A 21748-nucleotide genomic window follows, 5' to 3' on the forward strand; every position below is an offset into this window, starting at 1 on the left:
TTCCCCCAAGCAGATTGTCATGTTCACTCCTCATCATTCACATGAAGGGGAACTTGAACTCTTCTTTAGCATCCAACTTCACTCCACGAGTCATTTTCAGCCATTGACTATTCAATCTAGCCATCCTAAACCTTTCCATGTTTGACTAAATTGAGACCGAAGTATGATCATCTTTTCTATCTTCAAAATACACACGACCATGTTTCAAAATTCTGCTCCAAAAACTTAGGCTTGAGTTCATGACTGGACAAAGGTTAACTATCCAGAGCCGTATTTCCTTACAGTGCAAAAAATTCTTAATCATACTGCAAACCTTCAACTACAGTGAAACAAAAGCTGAATACACATATTCCTTAGAGGTTGAAACATACCAAACTGCTAGTACGACAATCTAATCAAACACCTACGCACTTGAGGTAGCAGCCTGTTGCAGCAGTGTGTATGGTAAGCATAGATGTCTATTACCTGTTTTCTTTTCTTTTTAGAGGTAAGGTCTTGCTATATGTTGCCCAGGCTGGACTTTAACTCCTGGGCTCCAGCAATCCTCCTGCCCCTCAGGTTCCGAGTAAGCTAGCACTCACCATAGGACCATGCCATCATCACACCTGGCCCAAATACATTCTTGATTCCCTCCCTAAGTACATACTTACCATTACTTGGACTACTGACACACTTGACTTTTATCCTGCTCCTTCTTCCACTGTTCAACCATCCTTCATATCGGATACTTCGAAGAACGGTGAGACTCTCACCCATGTAAAATTTTTGGAAGTATAAGCCAATTTCTAGTACATGCTGTACATCAGTAAGGGCCTTTTAGATTTCCATCTATTACAAAAATTGTTTCACTGTATTTCAAGCTAACATCTTCATCTTTCATTGCAAATACTTATGTATCTTTCATTGCAAATACTTATCCAAGAGGCATCTCAAAAAACAGCACTGGATGACAACCAAAAAAATAACATTTTACAATTTTTCAGGCAAGAGCACTTTATTTTCACCTCTGAAAGTAAACCACAATTGACAACAACAAAGGAGACTGTGCAGTTCAACTTTTTATTTTAATAAAATCAGAATATGCACAGCACATGCAGTGCTAGCATCTAAACTAATACAATAAGCAATTACTAAAGCTACAGTGACTTGAGGTTCAATCTTTACATTCAGCAAGTTTAAATCCTTACATGATTTTTGAAACCTTATTAACTGAAAATATTGCTTGCTGATAAAACTTGCTCAAATGCTACTGCTGAATGTACAAGTCACTGATTATGCCAATACAACAAAGATAACCACATGTTTGAGGATTGCAATGTGCCAGACATTCACTGAAAAAAAAACAAACAAAAAAAAACACACAACTAAACAAAATTCACACAACAAACATCTGAGATTCTGGACACTTCACATCAGTGTTTTGAAGTGTTTCATTAATATCTTAAGACAAGTGTATCAAAACCTTGGCATGATTTAATTTCAAGTCGCCAATTTTGTTTTTACTAACATCAGAAAGTTATGGCTACACTGCCAACGCCGGGTCTGCTTAATTTGACTTAAGAGTTTAATATGACTTAACATTAAAAGCTCACACTACCCCGAAATATATAATTTCACGCATACGGTGACATTCAACATTCAAGTGCCAGTGTTTTTGTACTGTCTTTTGGTCAAGTTTCTTTAAACTTTCAAAGAATCACTTTTAGGCTTACAAAAATAAATATTTGTCAAAATGTTCAATAAATATTACATAAAACTAGCAGCAAAAAGTATCTAGAAATCTGTCGTGTGCAAATAGTTTTCTTCTCAACTATCATTCCCATGGTCCCAAATAAATTTTAGAATCTAGTCCCATCCCCTTCCTAGACAAGCTGCGTTCAACAATCTCCAAGAGACAAAGTAAGATTGGAAGTTTAAGGACACGCACACAAGACATATATATAAAATTCTCTGAATGTGCAATAAAAGAAGTACTTTGTAAAAAGTTATGGGCAAAATGTACAAGGGCCTAAACCTAGACTAATTGAAATAGCACCATAACAAATGACCTCAATACTGTCAAGTGCACCTACTTAATAAAAGTTTTAGAACAAGGCACAATACACTTGAAAATCTATTGCACTTTAGGAAATTTTTGCCGTCTTCCTATGCCACTGTAAAAAGATGGAGCGTTTTCATCACTGCATTCTGGCCACAAAATTAGCACAGAATTCAAAGTGGCAGAGGCATTTTAGTGGTGGACAATGCTCATCTTTGGCCAGATTTAGCATAAACAGACTATAAATACAATGGAAACCTATGCAACTAAAACTGACTAAAACTGCACTGTAGAGCAGAATTGACACCTTGTGCAGTTATGTACATATTTCCAACCTGTGTGATCTCAAAGATTTCAGTTTGTTACTCTTCTGGAGCCATTTTACAAAGTCTATAGTAAGCCAGTTTAACATCTCAACGCAGCTTGAACAGAGTAATGTGAATCGGCATTTAAAATAAAGCCTGCTGCATTTAATTCTTCCTGTTCATACCCTCTTGACCAAAAAACATCAACACTAGCATGCGTTATTAGACCAAAAATCATCCAAGGCCCTAATGAGGGCTGGTCATTGCTGTGGTCAGCCATTCTACCATTTCAATTTCATTTATGGCAGGCATTTAAAAAGTCTAAGTAGATGAATTCTCCTAAAAACCTATTTCAAGTTATCAGACCTTTAAACTTTCCCTGTAATAGTATGCCCACATTTGGCTAGCTCATTAATTAATGATCTGCCTAAACGTTGAAAGAGGAATTGCTGTATTTACTTGCATTAACTTTGAAAACAGTGCTTTGAATGTATGCATGTATTCATACATCACCTTATCATGACTGGAATGGCTTAAAGACTATCAGGTTCTAAATACCTATCCAGGATAGAGTGAGCAAATCAGAACTTTAACTTAATACAGTTTGCCACATTAGAAACTAATTCCATTAATATGCTTCAAGACATTTGTTGTTTGTTTTCCCCCAATCTGCAAGTATCAAAAAGCCCTAATGCAGGCTACTGCATAAGTTTTTCCTTATATTATTTATGGATGAATCGATGATTCCTGTTAAGTTGTATCACACCTGTGTGCCAAGGTTTGATTTTAGCCCAAGTTCAGTAAATTTATTTTGTCAAAACAATTGATATCTTGAGCATTACTGAGCCAACAGGACATCAAAATAAAAAGTTGTCTAAAGTTAAAGGCACAGTACATTAACAAACAAATGATCCTCAGTCACAAAATTATAAATGCAGTTTGGGATGGGGGTAGGCGGGAGGGGAGTTAATCCAAACTACAGCAATGAAGTCTTCAAACCACCTTCTGAACAGGGCTGCTGATTGTTACTTTCATTTCTTCTTGTGACCTTGAGCTCCCTTAAAAAAAAAATTTCAGTGGAGAATCACAGCTGGTAATGTACTGCGAGTTCTTGAAGCTACACAAGGTATAGTCTGGCTAAGTTACATGTGGTTTCCATATTAGCTTGTTTGGCAGGGTGACCTACTGCAAAGCAGGCTCAGTTACCCCACCAGTCAACCCCCTGGGAGTTATAATTTCCTCCATATCCATCACTGTTGTAAAAGCCTCCATAGCCACCTAATGAGAGATTTAAAAGAGAGATAAATTAATGAAGTTATCCATCATTAAATACAATCCTTCCCTTAAGTACTTTGCCATCAAGTTTCTATAGTGCTGATCTTAAATGGTTTAATTAGACTTTGAAAAAGATGACTAAACGGAAAAAAACCCTTCCCAAAGCTATGAAGTTACAGATTAACACTACCTCCACCGAATCCTCTGCTGCTACCGTGGCCACCTCCGCCACTGCGGCTGCTGCTTGCACGGCTGCTGCTGAAGCTGGAACTGCTGGCACCACTACTTTGTCGGTAGTCTCTGGCACCAAACCCTCCACTAAATCTGCTACTATAAGAAAAAATTTATGTTGGTTCACATGAAGATGAAATTCCACTGAAGTAACCTAACTCTTACATACTTCCCAATGACCAATTTCTATTTTTCCATTCAAACAATTCCCCATCCAGCCATATTTTCCCCAACATTAGAATGGAGTGTCATCCATTCTAATACAACCCCTTACCAAAGAATCTAGAAAGCCTAAGATAATTCAGCTTTTTAAATACTGTGAAGTTAACGCTGGACATTATGCATGCAGAGGAAACACTAGAAACTGTAAGTGAACACCTATTACACCATATATACCTCACCTCTTAGAACGTCCACGACTGCTACCCTTGTAGTGGTGTTCATAAGCCATGTTTTCTAACCAAGATGGCACTTCTTGTTTAGCTTCAACAAGAAGATCCAACAAATCCTTAGTAATATTTATGTTCCTCTCGTTAAAGAATGAGGTTGCCAGGCCTAAAAGAGTCCCCAAAAAACTATATAAACAAACGTCTTCCACAAAGTAACTTGCTACTCTTCTTACTTTCCTATGCAGAAATATTTAAAATATTACAATCTATTATTTAAACAAGTGCTTTGAGCAAAATCTTTGTCACTTTCATTGTTAAAAATGTATTTTAGATCCTAGCAAGTTCTTTGCTGCACGCATCACAGCTAAAAACATGAAATCATCAAGTAATCAAATACTTACCAAGGTTTCCTACACGTCCTGTACGACCAATGCGATGTACGTATTCTTCAATATCACTTGGCAAGTCAAAATTGATAACATGTTTCACATTTGAAATGTCCAGTCCTCTTGCTGCTACCTGGAAAATAACTTATATGAGATATGGCCCACTTAAAAGAAAAATACTTGAACATGCTCAACTTGAATCAAAGAAAGATGTTTATACATACTGCTGTAGCCACTAGAATTGGGCTTTTTCCTGAGCGGAACTGGTGAAGGGCCTCTTCCCTATCCCTCTGAGAACGGTCTCCATGGATACTGGTACATGCGTATCCTTCATGGTATAAGAAATCCTCCAGAGAATCTGCACCCTTTTTGGTCTCCACAAACACTAAAGTCAGTGAATCCTTGCCTGTCGTTGAAAAATTATAGGTTTTTGTCACTAATATGGCTTAGTTCTCTTTGCACTTATGTATGCACAATTTTCATGTGTCAATTAAAATACATACATATCTTCTTAAAAATGGGCTTTTAACAGCATGTTTTGAATTGAGGAGGAAAAGTAATAAAGGTAATCCAAATACATTTAAGAGATGGGGGTCTCACTATATTGCCCAGGCTGGGAGTAAACTGGCCATTCACAGGTGCAATCATGGCATACTACAGCCTCAGCCTGCCAAGTAGCTGGGACTACATGCACGTACCACTGCACCCAGCCCAAATGGATCACCACCAGAGCAATGAAAATTATTCATAATTTTAGATGGGTGCAGTGGTACGTGCCTGTAGGCCCAGCTACTCTGGAGGCTGAGGCAGGAGGATTGTCTAAGTCTACGAGTTCTGGGCTGTAGTGTACTATGCCTATCAGGTGTCCACACTAAGTTTGGGATCAACATGATAACCTCCCGGAAGCAAGGGAGCACCAGGTTGTCTAAGGAGGGGTGAACCAGCCCAGGTCAGAAACAGAGCAGGTCAAATACTCCCATGCTGATCAGTAATGGGATCGCGCCTGTGAATAACCCCTGCACTCCAGCCTGGGCAACACAGAGAAACCCCCATCTCTAAAAAAAATAAAAAATTCATAATGCTGGCCGGGCGCGGTGGCTCACGAGGCCTGTAATCCCAGCACTTTGGGAGCCCGAGACGGGCAGATCACGAGGTCAGGAGATCGAGACCATCCTGGCTAACATGGTGAAACCCCGTCTCTACTAAAAATACAAAAAATTAGCCGGATGCAGTAGCGGGCGCCTGTAGTCCCAGCTACATGGGAGCATGGGAGGCTGAAGCAGGAGAATGGCGTGAACCCAGGAGGCGGAGCTTGCAGTGAGCCGAGATTGCACCACTGCACTCCAGCCTGGGCAACAGAGCGAGACTCTGTCTCAAAAAAAAAAAAAAAAAAAATCATGTTACCTGTTGCATTTAGGAGGTCAAGCAGAAATGACCGTTTGTCTGATTCTTCCACCCAAACTACTTTCTGTGTGATGTTTTCAGAGGTAGAGCCAACTCTTCCTACAGCCAAGAAGATATATTCATCTAAGAAATCACGAGCCAGCATCTGAAAAAAAAAAATTTTTTATTACCTGAGATAAACAAATTTCTAAATAAATAAAATTTGCGGGGCCAGGCGCGGTGGCTCAAGCCTGTAATCCCAGCACTTTGGGAGGCCGAGACAGGCAGATCACGAGGTCAGGAGATCGAGACCATCCTGGCTAACACGGTGAAACCGTCTCTACTGACAAAAAAAAAAAAAAAAACAAAAAAAAAAAAACAACTAGCCGGGCGCGGTGGCGGGCACCTGTAGTCCCAGCTACCTGGAGGCTGAGGCAGAAGAATGGCGTAAACCCAGGAGGCGGAGCTTGCAGTGAGCTGAGATCCGGCCACTGCACTCCTGGGCGACAGAGCGAGACTCCGTCTCAAAAAAATAAATAAAATAAATAAATAAATAAATAAAATTTGCAACATCCAACAGTACCTGTATCTCCTTAGGAAAAGTAGCACTAAACATCATAGTGTGGCGGACACCCTTTGGAGGCATAGTATCTTGTTCAACTATTCTACGAATCTGAGGCTCAAACCCCATATCCAACATCCGATCAGCTTCATCTAACACCAAGTATCTGTCATGTCATGAAAAAAAAAAAACAAACCTGAGTTTAGAATGAGAAGAAATCAAGATGGTTTTAGTATGGCTGTTAGTATAATTGCAATTGTGTAAGTTATTACAATTATATATTCATTAAGGTGGTGCCTCACACTGCGTAATTTTACAGACCCAGCACAGGATCCTTGCCACTACATAAGTCATTCAAGATTACACAGCCAAATTAGCCCATCCTAGTTGACTGTCCCACGAGCTGATCATTCTAAGCCTCCACCAAGATGTTACTACTGATTTTTCAACATTAAAATTACCATGAACAAGATTTTTATAAAAGTTAGATGTCTGAAATACATCACTTCTCAATCTTAAAATTTAGACAATGTTGCCACCACCACAAACCTAATGGCCAGTAACTTTAATACTGCATCCCATACATTTAAAAATTAACATAGCCAAGCGCCGATGGCTCATGCCTGTAATCCCAGCACTTTGGGAGGCCAAGGCAGGTGGATCACCTGAGGTTGGGAGTTCGTGACCAGCCTGACCAACACGGAGAAACCCCATCTCTACTAAAAATACAAAAATTAGCTGGGCGTAGTGGCACATGCCTGTAATCCCAGCTACTTGGGAGGCTGAGGCAGGAGAGCCACTTGAACCCGGGAGGTGAGGTTGCAGTGAGCCGAGATCGTGCCATGGCACTCCAGCCTGGGCAACAAGAGTGAAACTCCACCAAAAACAAAACAAAACAAAACAAAAAAACATACTTGCAAAAGTCTAATCCAATCTTTCCTCTTTCCATCATATCCACTAGACGTCCTGGAGTGGCTACTAACAAATGGCATCCACGTTCCAAGTCTCGAATCTGCTGACCAATATCGGCACCACCATAAACCACGCAAGGACGAACTCTAGATCGGTATGAAAACTGTAAGCAAAAAAAGTTATGAACTTCAAGATCAAAATTTTTACATATTCATAAAACATTTAATTAGAATCAATGAAAAAGCTAATAATCACTGGAACTCATACTTACTTTTCTGGCTTCCTCGTAGATCTGTACTGCCAACTCTCTCGTTGGTGCTAATACCAAGGAGATTGGGTACTGTTTGCGGCGCCCATACCTTCCATTTTCCTAAGAAATAAATCAATTTTTAAGTTAACTCTACCTACCCTGTTTGAAAAGTTCATCACAACATAATTCCCTTTTGTAATTTATAGATTACAGATTACACTTGAAAACTGTTTTTCATTCGACTTAAGTCTTAGCATCATTTAGAAAGCCCTCTCAATGGCCCCCTACAAAGTTCTACAATAATTTCCCATTTTATAAAGAAACATCTACCTTCATGGCCCTCAAAGCCTCGCCTGGACCATCTGAATAAATCTGACTCAAGATGGGCAAGAGAAATGCTGCAGTTTTTCCAGACCCTGTTCAAAAACAAACAAATCCTGCTCATTAATTTTAAACAGACATTGGTAGATGACAGTGTTTTTTAACTGCCCTATTACTAGTAATTAGTACTTTTAGCTTATGATTAAGTTTTCCAAAAAGTGGCTTCTTTGGTCCATCTCTAAGAGGAGTCAGCAAACTGAGACGACTATTTTTGTAAATAAAGCCTGCTATTTTTATAAATAAAGCTCTTACGGAATACAGCCATACCCAATAATTTATGTATCATCTATGGCTTCTCTCACAGTCCAATAGCAGCGCTGAGTAGCTGCAAAACTGCATGGCCCATAAAAAACAAAATATTTTATTGTCTAGTCCTTTACAGAAAAAATATGATAATGTTTTACTCTTATGAGCTGAGCTTACCTGTTTGGGCACAAGCCATCAAGTCTCTTTTCTCTTTGATAATAGGAATAGCATGCTTCTGCACTGGAGTTGGGCGAGTATAACGAGTAAGCTCAATGTTTCCCATGATAATTTCTCCCATCTCAACATCACTGAACTGTGAAGAAATTCAATGGGGTTAGAAATGCTATCTAAAGCTATTTCTGTTTTATACTAATAATGGAAACAACCAACAGCTGATTTGTAACTCAGCTTATAGTTTAAGAAAATTACCATATTATACTTTTGAGAAAAAACAACCCCCAGGCTTACTGCACATTGGAGAAGACTTTGGGTTGTTCCTATGTTTGACCCATTTTCTATTTTAGGTAATAAATTATTCTTAATGGTGACACTGAACTCAACTTCTCCTTTTCCACAAATCTATGAAGCTGCTGGTCTACATGACTTTATGAAGCTCACCTCACATTCTAATGTACCATGAAAACATTTACACCTCCCTGTGTCTTGAAAAGTCAAGTAAAAATACTTACACTTTCAATATGTGGAGGACAGTTGTTGCCTGTTGCCTCAACTGGAATGTCATCATATTTCTCAAAATTAATCCCAGTGTTGCCTCCAGAAAAGAGTTCCCTCAAATCAAAAGATGGGTAAGTTCATTTGTTATACTATAATGCTTCATCACAAGTAACATACACTTCAAAAACTTACTGTTCCAAGCGTTCACTTGGTGGGAGTGGTTTTGACCAATCATCTTCATCTGATTTGTCACACCAGCGACTGTTTCCACCACGTTCAAATTTGCCAAAGCCACTTCTGTCACCACGGCTGCCAATGCCGTCATAATCACTCCGTCCACGATCATCAAACCTGAGCAGCACAAGCAATTAATCAGAATCATATCATTTAACCATTATCAGATTCTTATCCCTACTCTAGAACTGTATCTGGAGACTTAAGTTATGGCTAACTATAAGGATGTCAACAATCCAATTCTGAGTTATTTGACAAGGCTCTCTAACCAGCATCATTTACATAACCTCATTTTCTAAAATCAGTAATCTTTATATTTCTATAAAATCGTATAGCCTAAAAAGCCTCGCAGATGACAAAATTAAGAATAAAGATTTTACTTGAAACTGGCAAACAGCTCACAACCTTCATTTAAAGTGCTCATCCAAATATATTTAATGGTAGGGAAAAGAAGAAAATAGCACACCAAATATCAATTGTCCTAATTATAATAGGATGTCACTTAAAGGACAATTCACCTGTGTGACTTTGGATAAAAGGTAGAAAATAATCCTTACCTGAACTAAGATGTTATTAGAGTTTTAGGCCTGTTTGCGAAAAATCAGGACACAGGACTAACAACAGCTATTAGGCACATGGGGTCAGTTCACCATACTTGTGTAACCAAAAATACAAGGTATTTAGAAATTGTTATAGAGTCCACAAAAATCCCAACCAAATTAGGCCATTCACTAGAGGAACTTACTCTTTTAAGTGGAACATATAAAACTCGAGAAATAGAATAACTCATTTCATTATGCCAATGAACATATTCCTATTTTCATCTAATTTCTAACTAAGAGGTTCAATTTAGTAAAAACCTCTTACAGCTAAGAAAATACAATGACTAAACAGACATAATGCTTGACATCCAAATGGGTGGTCAGGATAAGGACTTACTAAACTGTTATTACACATACACATAAGGTGGTAAGACAAGAAATCACTTACCTTCCCCTTGATCCACTTCCACGATCACTGAAGAAGCTAGACTTCCCTCTTGAATCACTACGAGATCCAAAACTGCTATACGCATCCTTATCTTTGCTAGAACTCCACCCTGAACTGTCTTTGTCGTAGAAACCTTCGATTAAAAGAGCACAAATCCATTTTATTATTAATTAGAAATAGGAACCATGTTAAGGTATTATCAATCTTTCTGAATCTGAAGGCCTCCACTGACTATCTTATCTCTGTGGGCTCGAGGTTCAATCTCAAGATATTCCTACCGGCCGGGCGCGGTGGCTCAAGCCTGTAATCCCAGCACTTTGGGAGGCCGAGGCGGGTGGATCACGAGGTCAGGAGATCGAGACCATCCTGGCTAACACGGTGAAACCCCGTCTCTACTAAAAATACAAAAAATTAGCCGGGCGTGGTGGCGGGCGCCTGTAGTCCCAGCTACTCGGAGGCTGAGGCGGGAGAATGGCGTGAACCCGGGAGGCGGAGCTTGCAGTGAGCCGAGATCGCGCCACTGCACTCCAGCCTGGGCGACACAGCGAGACTCCGTCTCAAAAAAAAAAAAAAAAAAAAAAAAAAGATATTCCTACCATGGCCCTATAAGACAACCAAGATTTACAGCTGGTTTACACCAGGACAAAGTTTTTAATTCTCCCCACCAGAAAATATTGTCCACTGGCCAGGAACGGTGGCTCACGCCTGTAATCCCAGCACTTTGGGAGGCCAAGGCGGGCAGGTCACTTGAGGTCAGGAGTTCGAGACTAGCCTGACCAACGTGGAGAAATCCCGTCTCTCTAAAAATACAAAATTAGCCGGGCGTGGTGGCACATGTCTGCAATCCCAGCCACTCAGGAGGATGAGGTAGGAGAATCACTTGAACCTGGGAGGCGGAGGTTGCAGTGAGCCAAGGTCGCGCCATTGCACTCCCGCGCCATTGCACTCCAGCACAGGAAACGAGTGAAACTCTTGTCTCAAAAAAAAAAAAAAAAAAAAAAAATTTTACTGTACACTAAATCAAGCAATCTGACTTGTTTTTGAATGAATACTACCTCTAAGTGGTCAACAGCTTTGCCTATAACACATTGATTATGATACTGTTGTATGATCATCACAATTTAATTTCCATTCATTTTATAGGTGTGAATGAGTTTACTAGGAAACAGTTACTATTGTTTCCATGTTTCTTGGAGGTGGTATTCATTTAGAACATTCTTAGACTGTCAGATTACTTGGTTTAATACAATATTTTTCAGTTTCAATAGTATAAAGCACAAGAATACTACTGTCAAATGGTACTATTATTTTAGTGGTTCGTCTACTATAAGCTTGATGACAATCAGGAATACCTGGGAAAAAGAAAAACCCTCATCACTATATATTCTCAGTACAGACAAGGTTCCTGGGTGCAGCTATAAATATCCAAGTGGATGACAAACATGTAAATTAGCCCAAAGACAGATAGAGGGTTTAAACACAAGTAGAGTGTTTAGCTTCAGCAACACCTTATTAGTCAGAAACAGCTTCTGAATTCAGTTACTTTCCTTCTGCCTTCTACCTCCTACTGTTAGGCCAGTCAGGTGACCAACAGCCTTTACTAGCAAGAAATAGTTGAGTTAGAGTGCCAGATCTCTTCCAGCTCTAAAACCTCTATGATACTGCCATATACATGAGGGTCAATTCTAGCTAGTATACTCAGAATACTGAGAACATCCATGATGATAAAGACAAATTCCACAGCAACCTCCCCTTAAAAAGAATATAATGCCAGCCAGGCACGGGGGCTCACGCCTGTAATCCCAGCACTTTGGGAGGCTGAGGCGGGCGGATCACTTGAGATCAGGAGTTCCACACAAACCTGGGCAACAAGGCAAAACCCCTAAATACTAAAATACACAAAAACTAGCCAGGCGTGGTGGCGCATGCCTGTGATCCCAGCTACTTGGGAGGCTGAGGCAGGAGAATCACTTGAATCCAGGAGGTGGAGGTTGCAGTGAGGCTCTGCAACTCCAGCCTGGGCAACAGAGCGAGGCTCTGTCTCAAAAATAAAAAAATAAAAATAAAAATAAAAAAAGAATATAATGCCAAAGTCATCTTCCCATAGAAGTAATACAGATTTTATATACATGTATCGCTAGGACAGTGAAGGTAACACAGACTACATATGGAGAGGAACAGCAGCAAACCATGTGCTCCCCTGTGGACTCTCCACTCTTCCTATCTTGCCTTCTTTATACAGTATCTTCCCTCCTCCTTATCTTTAGTTTTCCTGACTTTCCCTTTTCCTCCAAATTTTGAATGGTCTAATTTTACAGAATATAAAGCACCCGAACAGCTGTCTCATAATATGAAACATACACTAGCTGTTATCTATCACTACATTACAATCGCAATGGGAAAGACGCCAGATAGTGTAATACATTTTGGACAAAACCCTTCAACAGCAGCAAGGCAAGGAGATGAAACCAGAGAATCACTCCCAACGCTCTAACTTGTTAACTATTCTATGATAAGCCCATCTTCATTTCTGGCAACTATGCCAAGACAGAAATAACCAGGTTGTTATCATTATGCAGCTTGGTTGACACAGTAGGGGCATCCACCTCTTCCAAACTAAAACCATGCTGTGAATGATTACAAACAGATTCAGCACAAGACTAGCGAAACTGTACAAAACCATGCCCTTGGCGTCAGAACAGTTTGACACAGGAATGCCGAATTTCCCACTGTGTAACATTAGATGAGTTTTTCCAACGTTATTAAGCTCTAATATTTGAACCAAGGCTGACAGAAGCATAAAAGAACACTATGTTTAGACTTCCCCCAAATGCCTCATTTTCCATAAGGCTTTGACTAACTTCTAAAGGAGGCAATAAAATAGACCAACGAAGTTACTTGTGGGGACCTACCTTTAGTAGCTTCTCGGTTCCTTAAATGAGGAGGAATATAGCGCCCTTCTAAAAAAAAATACATATATATATAATTAAATGCCAAAAAACCTTCCATTTAAATTTCTGTTACTAAAAAATGATTCCGGGAAATTAAAATCTCCAGCCTTCCAATCTGATTACTTACCTGGACATTGAGAGAGGAGAAAAAAAGAATCTAATTTTAAATGGGTTATTACTTCATAAGGAGAACTCTGAAAGGAGTTTGATTTAAAAAAAAAAAAAAAAAAAAGCTGATTTGGAACCTAATAGTTGAAATCCACAAATTGAGCACATTTAGCCACTAGTCGTCATTTAATGTGACTTTTTTTAAAGGCCTGCTAGATTTAAGAGAACTGTCATAAAAACTAAGAGGATCACTTACAGCATTAAGTATTACTGTAACAATTTAAGATTACTCATGTAATAAATCTCACAATCTTTTGTTTCTATGCCAGTAAGTTGCAAAACATACAATAAACATATAAGGAAAAGCTGCAAAGGGGAGTTAATTTCAAGGAATTGCAGGTTTTAATTTGGGGCTTGCTGAGTTTAAGTTGACGGCTGCTCTGTACGCAGGCAGGAATACAGCCTAAACTATGGATAAGCAAAAAAAAGCACATAATATAAACCCAAATAAAATCAATTTGCTTTATAACTAGTAAACACGTCATTTAACTTTCTTTTTCTGGACTGAATTAAACGTTTTTAAAAATCTCCATTAGGACAATCAGTTCCTAAAAGATTCTTAGCATGACAAATAAGGTGAAAGTTAAAGCAAACACCAATTTTGTGCCCAGTGAGCCTGTTCTTGCCTAAAAATGAGGACACATCACAGTCCATACCCACTTGTTTTAATAAGTAGAAAGAGATCTGAGCTAAACATAAGGGTCTATTGCCTTATTACGTTATAATAAACCAGTAAGATCCCCTATCTTAACACTAACCTCTAACAAGTCTCTAAACAACCCCCCTTAAAAGAAAAAAAGCAACTTTTCTAATGCCTTTTTAAAAGAAATGACACATTTGAAAATCTAACCTAACCACCAATCCAAAATTCAGTATAGTCTTCTGTTCTTCAGGAGAAAGGAGCAGCTATAACCGATGAATATAGTCAGTTAACAGGGACACTTCCCCATCACCTCTAAACTGGGCTCAGGATTTATAATGGACGAAAACTCTTCTAGCGATAATATGATATAATAAGGTTCCTTTCAATGGTTAACTGCTTTTACTCAAGAGAGCCAGCTAGAAAGGCAACGACGACGCTCTCCAGGCGCAGTGGCTCATGCCTGTAATCCCAGCACTTTGGGAGGCCAAGGCAGGCAGATCACCTGAGGTAGGGAGTTCGAGACCAGCCTGACCAACATGGAGAAACCCCATCTCTACTAAAAATACAAAATAAGCCAGGTGTGGTGGTGCATGCCTGTAATCTCAGCTACTCGGGAGGCTGAGGCAGGAGAATCGCTTGAACCCGGAGGCAGAGACTGCAGTGAGCCGAGATCACACCACTGCACTTCAACCTGGGCAACAAGAGCGAAGCTCCATCTCACAAAAAAAAAAAAAAAAAAAAAAGGCAACAATGCTTTAGATTGATCACTAGGTACTACATAACCCTGTAACACAAAGACTACATAATTCTTTAACCAGTAAAAATTGAAAGGCAAATTTCTTAAATCTTAAATAAGCCCAATGAAATCTTAAGACATTAAGCTCTAATATTCAGTAAATCCGTAAGACGTTTTACTTACTGCTGGCTGTACTTCCTCCACTCTGATTATCTGAAGAGTTCAGGTCTAGGCCAGCAAACTAGAAGAGAGTGAGATGGTTAGCACCCCATGTGCTCAAATACTGTATTAAGAGAAAACTAGTCCCGCCCTCTAGCATTTGCTAGCACTGCATTCAAGTAGTTGGCCAGTCCACCTCACAGGGCTGATACCAACTCTTCATGAGAAAGTGACGAAGAATGCTTTCAAGTCTGTAACGCTCTAGGCAAATGCAAAATATTACTATTGTGTATACTACAGAAGGCGGTACACCAAGATGCTTGTGCTATTCAGTAGAAACTGTCCAAATTTCATTCATTCATTCAAAACGAATTTTCACTGCAACATGTTCCATAGCACAGGCTCCCTAATCACCAAACTAAAGCTTACACTGAACCTCAAAATTATTCTTCAATGTCAAATAGATAAGGGATTCGTTTTAGTGCCAGTCATAAACATTTCCAACGCCAACTTTCTGTAGTACCTGGTATTTTAAACCTAAAAAGCACACCTGAAAAATGTCAAGACAAATTTTGAATTGGCCGTTCTTTAGTTCCTTCATCCCCAAATATTGCCTACGTATTTTTAGTCGGGTAGTACTCTTAAGAACAACAAAAAAAAGCAATATACCAACCACTTACACAAAACACTGTGTTAAGCACAACTCTGAAGTAGTTTGACTGTTAATTCGTTTGTTTGTTTTTTTTGAGACAGAGTCTCCCTCTGTCACCCAGGCTGGAATTCAGTGGTGTGATCTCGGCTCACTGCAATCTCCGCCTCCCCGAGTAGCTGGTATTACAGGGGTGCGCCACCACGCTAGGCTTTTTGTATTTTTAGTAGAGACGGGGTTTCGCCATGTTGGCCAGGCTGGCCTCCTGACCACAGGTCAGGTGATCCACCTGCCTTGGCCTCCCAAAGCGCTGGGATTACAAGCATGAGCCCGGCTTGAAGTAGTTACTTGTTTATTACCCCATTGTAACAGAAGTTCAAAAATGACTTTGAATAAATGGTACAACTGGCATTCAATGCTCTTAGGGAGTAGGACGTTTTAGTGCCTTTCATCTATATTTCTACCCATCTCCCTTACACTGGTATCTCAAAAGCCTCAACATTCTTGAAAAGGGTTATATGCTACCTTCGTAACGTTGTATAACTAACCAGGAACTACTCACAAGTAGTTGGTGGAAAAAACTGTACATGCAAAGTGTTTCATTTTTCTCAAAAAAGCCACAAAAGACCAAGTTACACAGTACCGTTGCCAACCTGTTTGCAAAAGATACACTATATACCATGTTTATAAATCTTGTGTTTAAAGCTCAGTATGATACTGCCAAACTGCACGCATCATCAATGGAGTCACTGAAAACTGGAAGCAGATGCTGAGTGTAAGACTTCAGGCACCTAATTTCCAGAATTTCTATGAGAAAAAACACCACCGCGCTTTCTCTTGCTACCGTTAATACTTTAAAGCACGGCAGAACCACAAACTTTCCTTTTGCACTTGTTATAGTACAATTTTGCTTTTTAAATAAGGTTCACTGCTGCCTAGAATCCTTAAAAGGACACTGTAGCTAAATGGAAAATGGTAAAACTGGGAATACTCTGTGCTGCTGGTAGATTGTTAAAATGTCTGGGTTCAATTCAACATATGAAGTGTCAACAATTAGAGGATTTAATATAATTGCTTCATTAACAGGGAGAAAATGCTCCCAAAGGAACAGATCAATTCCTAAAAAATATTACATATGACTACATTAAAATATGTATTCAATTAATTTGTGCCACTAAACTTAGTCCCAGAATTATTCCGGAGTTTGTGAAATCAACTCCTAATCAGAATTGTATTTAAAGGCTCCGCATAACCCACACAAGAGCTTATCTGAAACGTGGTGCCACTGTTGCGGCGGGATGCAGTCTTCCTGCCACCAAAGCCCAAAACCTTCTCTCAGATCACACGTCCTCCTCTCCTCTGCCCCTAAATCCTTAGAAGAGGGGATTCTGTCTAAAAGACTGGGGGGGCCTCGGACCCATCGCGAGATTCTACTCCACAGGCAGCAACAAGTCAACAACAAAACTGTTTACTTCCCCCAAAAGCCGGGTGTTTTTCCAATGGCGGATTCCTGGATCAAAGTCACTAACATGAAGACACTCCCACAACCCGCGATGACCCCTCCACTCCAGAAAAACGCGGGGCTCCCGGCTAACTCGCCACACAGGGACAACCTGGGCCAAGCAAGGAGGAGAAAGGGCCTCGCTGGCTAACCTCCCCGCCGCGTCTAACCTCTATCTCCAGAGCCCAGCGGCCCATTCCTGCCTCCCCTCCCCGCCCCCACTCCTCCCCAATCTTCTGCGTCACAAAACTTTCCACTCCGGAAACGCAGCCTCCCCGGCCGCGGCGCCGGGCCTGCGGACCCTGGGCTGAAGCGAAAAGGCCTGCGGAAGGAACCCGGGAAAAACAAGACGCCCATTCCATCCTCCTTTCCAGGCCCTCGCCCGCCCGGGACCCGCCGTCTCCCGGGAGTGAGCCACAGCGCCTCCCAGTACCACACAAAAGAGACCGCCGCCATTACCCCAAACGAAGGCCACCCCCTCCCCGCCGCGCCGCCCCCTCCCACATTCCTGGGCCGCGTTCCACCCCTTGCTCGCAGGCACGCAAACACCGGATGCCGCCGGGTCCTCCAGACGGGAATCCAGGCTGCGCCAGCCGTGAAGGCCGAAACCCTCCAGGCCAAAAGGGTCTCCAGTCGCGTCCCGCCGCGCTGCGCACTCCCGCAAACCACCCCCCGGTCACTAATCAGTCGGGGTTCGCGCATGCGCGTCCCCGCCAGAGCGCGCGCACTCCCTCCCCCCTCCGCCCGCCTGCGCACGCACACACAAAAGCCGCCATTGTGCTCGTCCCGGGGACAATACAGCGGGCCGAGACCGGGCCCGGGCAACAGCCCCAACCAACGTTACTGTCCCTCCATAGCCCCGGGGCACTCACACCCGCCAGCCCGGGGCACCCAGGAAATGAAAAGTAAGGGTCCCGGTTAGCGCTGCGCCATTAGCCAGGTTAGGTCAGAGGAGGGATTCACGCAGCAGCCAGCCCAGTGGGGTCCTTGCGGCTCACCTGCTGGTCCAGCCCGAGCGCATTTTCCACCGCCACATGACTCATCCCTGAAGAGTACCGAGAACTCGGAATCTTCCGCTGCTAAGCGAGTGTGTCTGTTCCACCGCGAAGGCCCTCTCACGGGAGAACTGCGGCTCTGGAGCGCACCGCGCGGCCACGGATCTAATATACCCGCTTGAAAGCCCGCTACGTCAGCACGTACAACGTGTGCCCTCCCTCTCACACTGCAATCCCCTGTCGCGGCGACTAATGCCCGGCTACTGCGCGCGCCCTCAGGTCTAACCTCACGGGATTTCCTACTTAGTCCCGTCGCCCCTAGCAGTCCTGTCTTGGAGCTTGGAGCGCCAAATGCTGTCCCAGTTCTCCCGAGCTACACTTTCCGTGCTCTCCGCTAAAACCGTAGTCTCAGCCTCGGAGGTCTCGAGATCTCGCGAGAACTTGCGTTTCCCGTTTACCACCAGCTAAAAGGCCTGGAAATGTTAACCTAGGCCTCTTCGCTCCCCTTTCCAACCCTATGCACTCAGCTTTAGTTTTTCGGGTTTTTTTTCTTGGGTTTTTTTTTTGTTTTTCTTTTTTTTTTTTTTTTTTCCAACACTGGCCTTCACTCTTCTTCCTCTCTCAGTTCCCGGGCTTGGAGATGTGGTGGGATTTCTCCGGTCTAATCTGCCCTCGGTCTTCCTAGTGTAGCCTCCCCGAAGTCGGAGCTAGGCAGACAGTCCCGAAACCGAGAGGGCGGCAGGCCACGTGACCGCAGGTGTCGCGTGCGGTGGCCATTTTGTGAAGCAGGAAACGGTGGCTTGAATATAGAGTGCTCGGGACGGGGGGGGGGGGCGGGGAAGAGGAGGAGAGAACAGAGGGAAGGGGAGGAGGGGGAGGAAAAAGAGGGGAGCGGAGGAAGGGGAAAGGAGGAGGGCAGGATGGTGACGGGGCGGGAGTCGGGGGGAAATGGAGGGGAGCCGGCGGCGCGCTGGTGGCCCGACACCTCCCTGCGCTGTTGCCTAGGCAGCGGGGGCGCCGCCTAGAAACACACAATGGCCCCTCCCGGCCAACCCCCCGACGTGTGCGCGCGCGCCCCCACCCCCCGCGGTGAGGGAACAATGAGACAGTCACGCGCTGATCCAGAGCCGCCGCTGGCGCGCCCTCCCGGGACCCCTGCCCTCCGCAGGAATGCGGGCTACATTTGCCCCTAGCTTCTTCTCGCTGGGCACCCAGCTGCTTAGGGCAGGTGAACACCGGCGTTGCGGGGAGCCTGCGGGTGGCGAACGGCTCTTCTAGGGCCCAAGGGTATCGGGAATGTTTGTAGTCGGTGCAACCTGGGCCTGCAAGAGGGGCTGCAGCGGGGTTACCGGCCTGGGCTCGGGGTGACCCTCAGGCCGCTGCGGTGTATGAGGAACGGGAGGAACCAGGTTTCTGCCGTCGGAGGAACCTCTTCCCGTGGCCCCCTCCCAGGCAGGACACCCCAAGTCCCGGCTTCGGTGCCGCAGGCCCTTAAATACAAGAAGATGTGTTTACTAGTGGATTCCCGGCTTTGAGCCGGCACACGCACATCGTGGTTTCCTACGACCGCTTTCCCCTCTCCCTTCTGACCCTCAGCCCGACGGAATTAAATAAAACGCAGTGGTTTCCACCACCCTCCAAAGGGTCTTCTGCTGCCAGGATTCAAATAGTTCGTGCTCATCACATAATTTACCATACACAAAACTTCTCTCCCCAATTTTTAAAATCGAAATGGAAATTCGAACAAGATAGGGAGAGAATATCACACTGTCGGGGGCAAGTGGTTTAACGGCTTTGGGTCTCAATTTCCTCATCTATAAAAGGAGTCTGCTACATTCCATAACCCTGTGAAAGACCCAACTCCTTTTCATAACTAGTATTTTCTAACGCCCCTTTTACCTATACTGAAATAACAAATCATAGGTAATACTATGTAAACCTACAAACACAATTTCAAAAAACATGACCTATTAACAAACGGAAGCAAAATGATTATAATAAAACAACGTATTATAATATGTTAATGCCGCTGCACAGCTACGCTAACTGGTGGGAAGATACCTGCCCAGTAGAGCCACAAATGCGAACTGGAAAGGTTTTGATTTCACAACTCGAGTTCCATGTACAGCATTGCTACTAGGAACCTCATTTTCCACAATGTTGAACTATTAATAATGTTTAAATAAAACAGTACAGTCTTCCTTCCGTTGAAATAGTAGTTGCATTTGTGGAAAATTCAGAATATATGGAAACTGGGCAAAGATACTTTGTGTTCATATGTAAAACAGTGTTAGTTCTAGGCTTAGATGATAATGAACTAGCTTTTCACCGACATCAGTGTCCAGTGGTTCAATTCTTCGCTCTATGGGAATGACCAGCATCACAGAACATCCTAGCATGCCTAGCTCCTGCCCACTAAATGCCAGTAGCCCTCGCCAGTCATTGTGACGACCAGAAATATACAGATTTCTACAATGCCCTTTGGAGAGTCACTAGGTTTAATGATATTAGGGTCCCTTCCTGCCCTGAGATTCGTGGATTCTCATGGCGTATTGGTGAAGGACCTCGGTTTTGTTTCAGTTTCGTTTTCCTATGAACCAGGGTAAACATGAGTCAGGTTCAAAAACTGTGAGTTCCGATAGCTCTTCAAAATGCATATAGCAACAATGGGATGCACTGACTACCCTGGTTCTGGGCTTTGTTTTACTTTTGAGTAGAGCCGAGTACAGGGTACCGCCATGGGAGTACCTAAAAGAATTAAAATATACAGCAGTTCCCTATTTTCAATTAACCCCTGCTCATAGGCATACTCAGTTCAAACCAACAGGGTATTTTGTTAATCAATATGTTATAATTGAAATATCCAATTGGAGAGGAAGCGGGAAAACATACAAAGCTTTGTCTTCAAACACATTCACTCTGAAAAAGAATGATGTGCACACTTGAGGCAGCTAAATAAATGAGCCAACTTTCACAGCACTCCGAATGACTTTTCCATTAAGCAACATTTGCATATTTTCTCCACATGGCAGTTATTTGCAAATTTTATTTGAAGTGACCTAAAAAGGGTTAGAAATGGCTGAAACCAGGAAAATTTTTTTTTGCACGCTCCCTTTCTTAATGTTTCCAGGCATTTTAAGTGCCCATATTGAAGCAAATGAACTTCCTGCAACACCGCCCCTTCTCCCGCCGCCCCACTTCCACCCCCATTCCTGGAGGTAGCGCAGTGAACCAGAGCCTAGGAATTGCAGCTCCTCTAACTAGCAGTTCAGCTCCCTGCTTACAGGCACCAGGCAACCGCGTTGACAGTGCCCCGGCTTCCTTATCTATTAAGTTGGAATACAAGTAGTCTCTGCCTCCAAGAGTGTTTGTGATTCAAGGGCTTGTGCATGAATTGAAAGTGCTTTGCGAGGCAGGGCGTGGTGGATAATGCCTGTAATCCCAGCACTTTGGGAGGCCTAGGCACGCGGGATCACTTGAGTCCACGAGTTCCGGCGTGGTGGCGCACGCCTGTAATCCCAGCTACTCCGGAGGCTGAGGTGGGAGAATGGCTTGAGCCCAGGAGGTGGAGTTTGCAGTGAGCTGAGATTGCGCCACTGCACGCCAGCCTGGGCGACAGAGTGAAACCCGTCTCAAGAAAAAAAAAAAAAAAACGGGGGGTGGGGAGGAGAGGTAGTGTTTATTTATTT

General features: G+C 42.7%; 1 protein-coding gene across 5 annotated transcripts; it reads right to left on the bottom strand.

The window, feature by feature from the left end:
• Positions 1 to 975: 975 nt before the first annotated feature.
• DDX3X (DEAD-box helicase 3 X-linked) lies at positions 976 to 18555 on the bottom strand. 5 transcript variants are annotated; one of them, XM_025371631.1, is made up of 17 exons: positions 18063 to 18555; positions 14939 to 14996; positions 13170 to 13217; positions 10258 to 10390; positions 9226 to 9384; positions 9048 to 9147; positions 8536 to 8671; positions 8062 to 8147; positions 7753 to 7851; positions 7484 to 7644; positions 6591 to 6735; positions 6029 to 6173; positions 4849 to 5030; positions 4640 to 4757; positions 4251 to 4404; positions 3809 to 3945; positions 976 to 3621 (listed from the first exon to the last, which is right to left on the bottom strand). In XM_025371631.1, exons 1-17 carry the CDS (start codon positions 18105 to 18107, stop codon positions 3542 to 3544), a joined length of 1986 nt encoding a protein of 661 aa, XP_025227416.1. In that variant the 5' UTR covers positions 18108 to 18555; the 3' UTR covers positions 976 to 3541. The 5 variants fall into 5 exon arrangements, with proteins under 5 accessions (XP_025227416.1, XP_025227418.1, XP_025227417.1 ...); XM_025371632.1 differs by having other exon boundaries at positions 982 to 3621; positions 3809 to 3948; positions 13170 to 13214; XM_025371634.1 differs by having other exon boundaries at positions 982 to 3621; positions 3809 to 3948; positions 4251 to 4332.
• Between the last annotated feature and the right edge of the window lie 3193 nt (positions 18556 to 21748).

Source organism: Theropithecus gelada, chromosome X (assembly GCF_003255815.1).
Source record: "Theropithecus gelada isolate Dixy chromosome X, Tgel_1.0, whole genome shotgun sequence".
NCBI classification, from domain to species: Eukaryota; Metazoa; Chordata; class Mammalia; order Primates; family Cercopithecidae; genus Theropithecus; species Theropithecus gelada.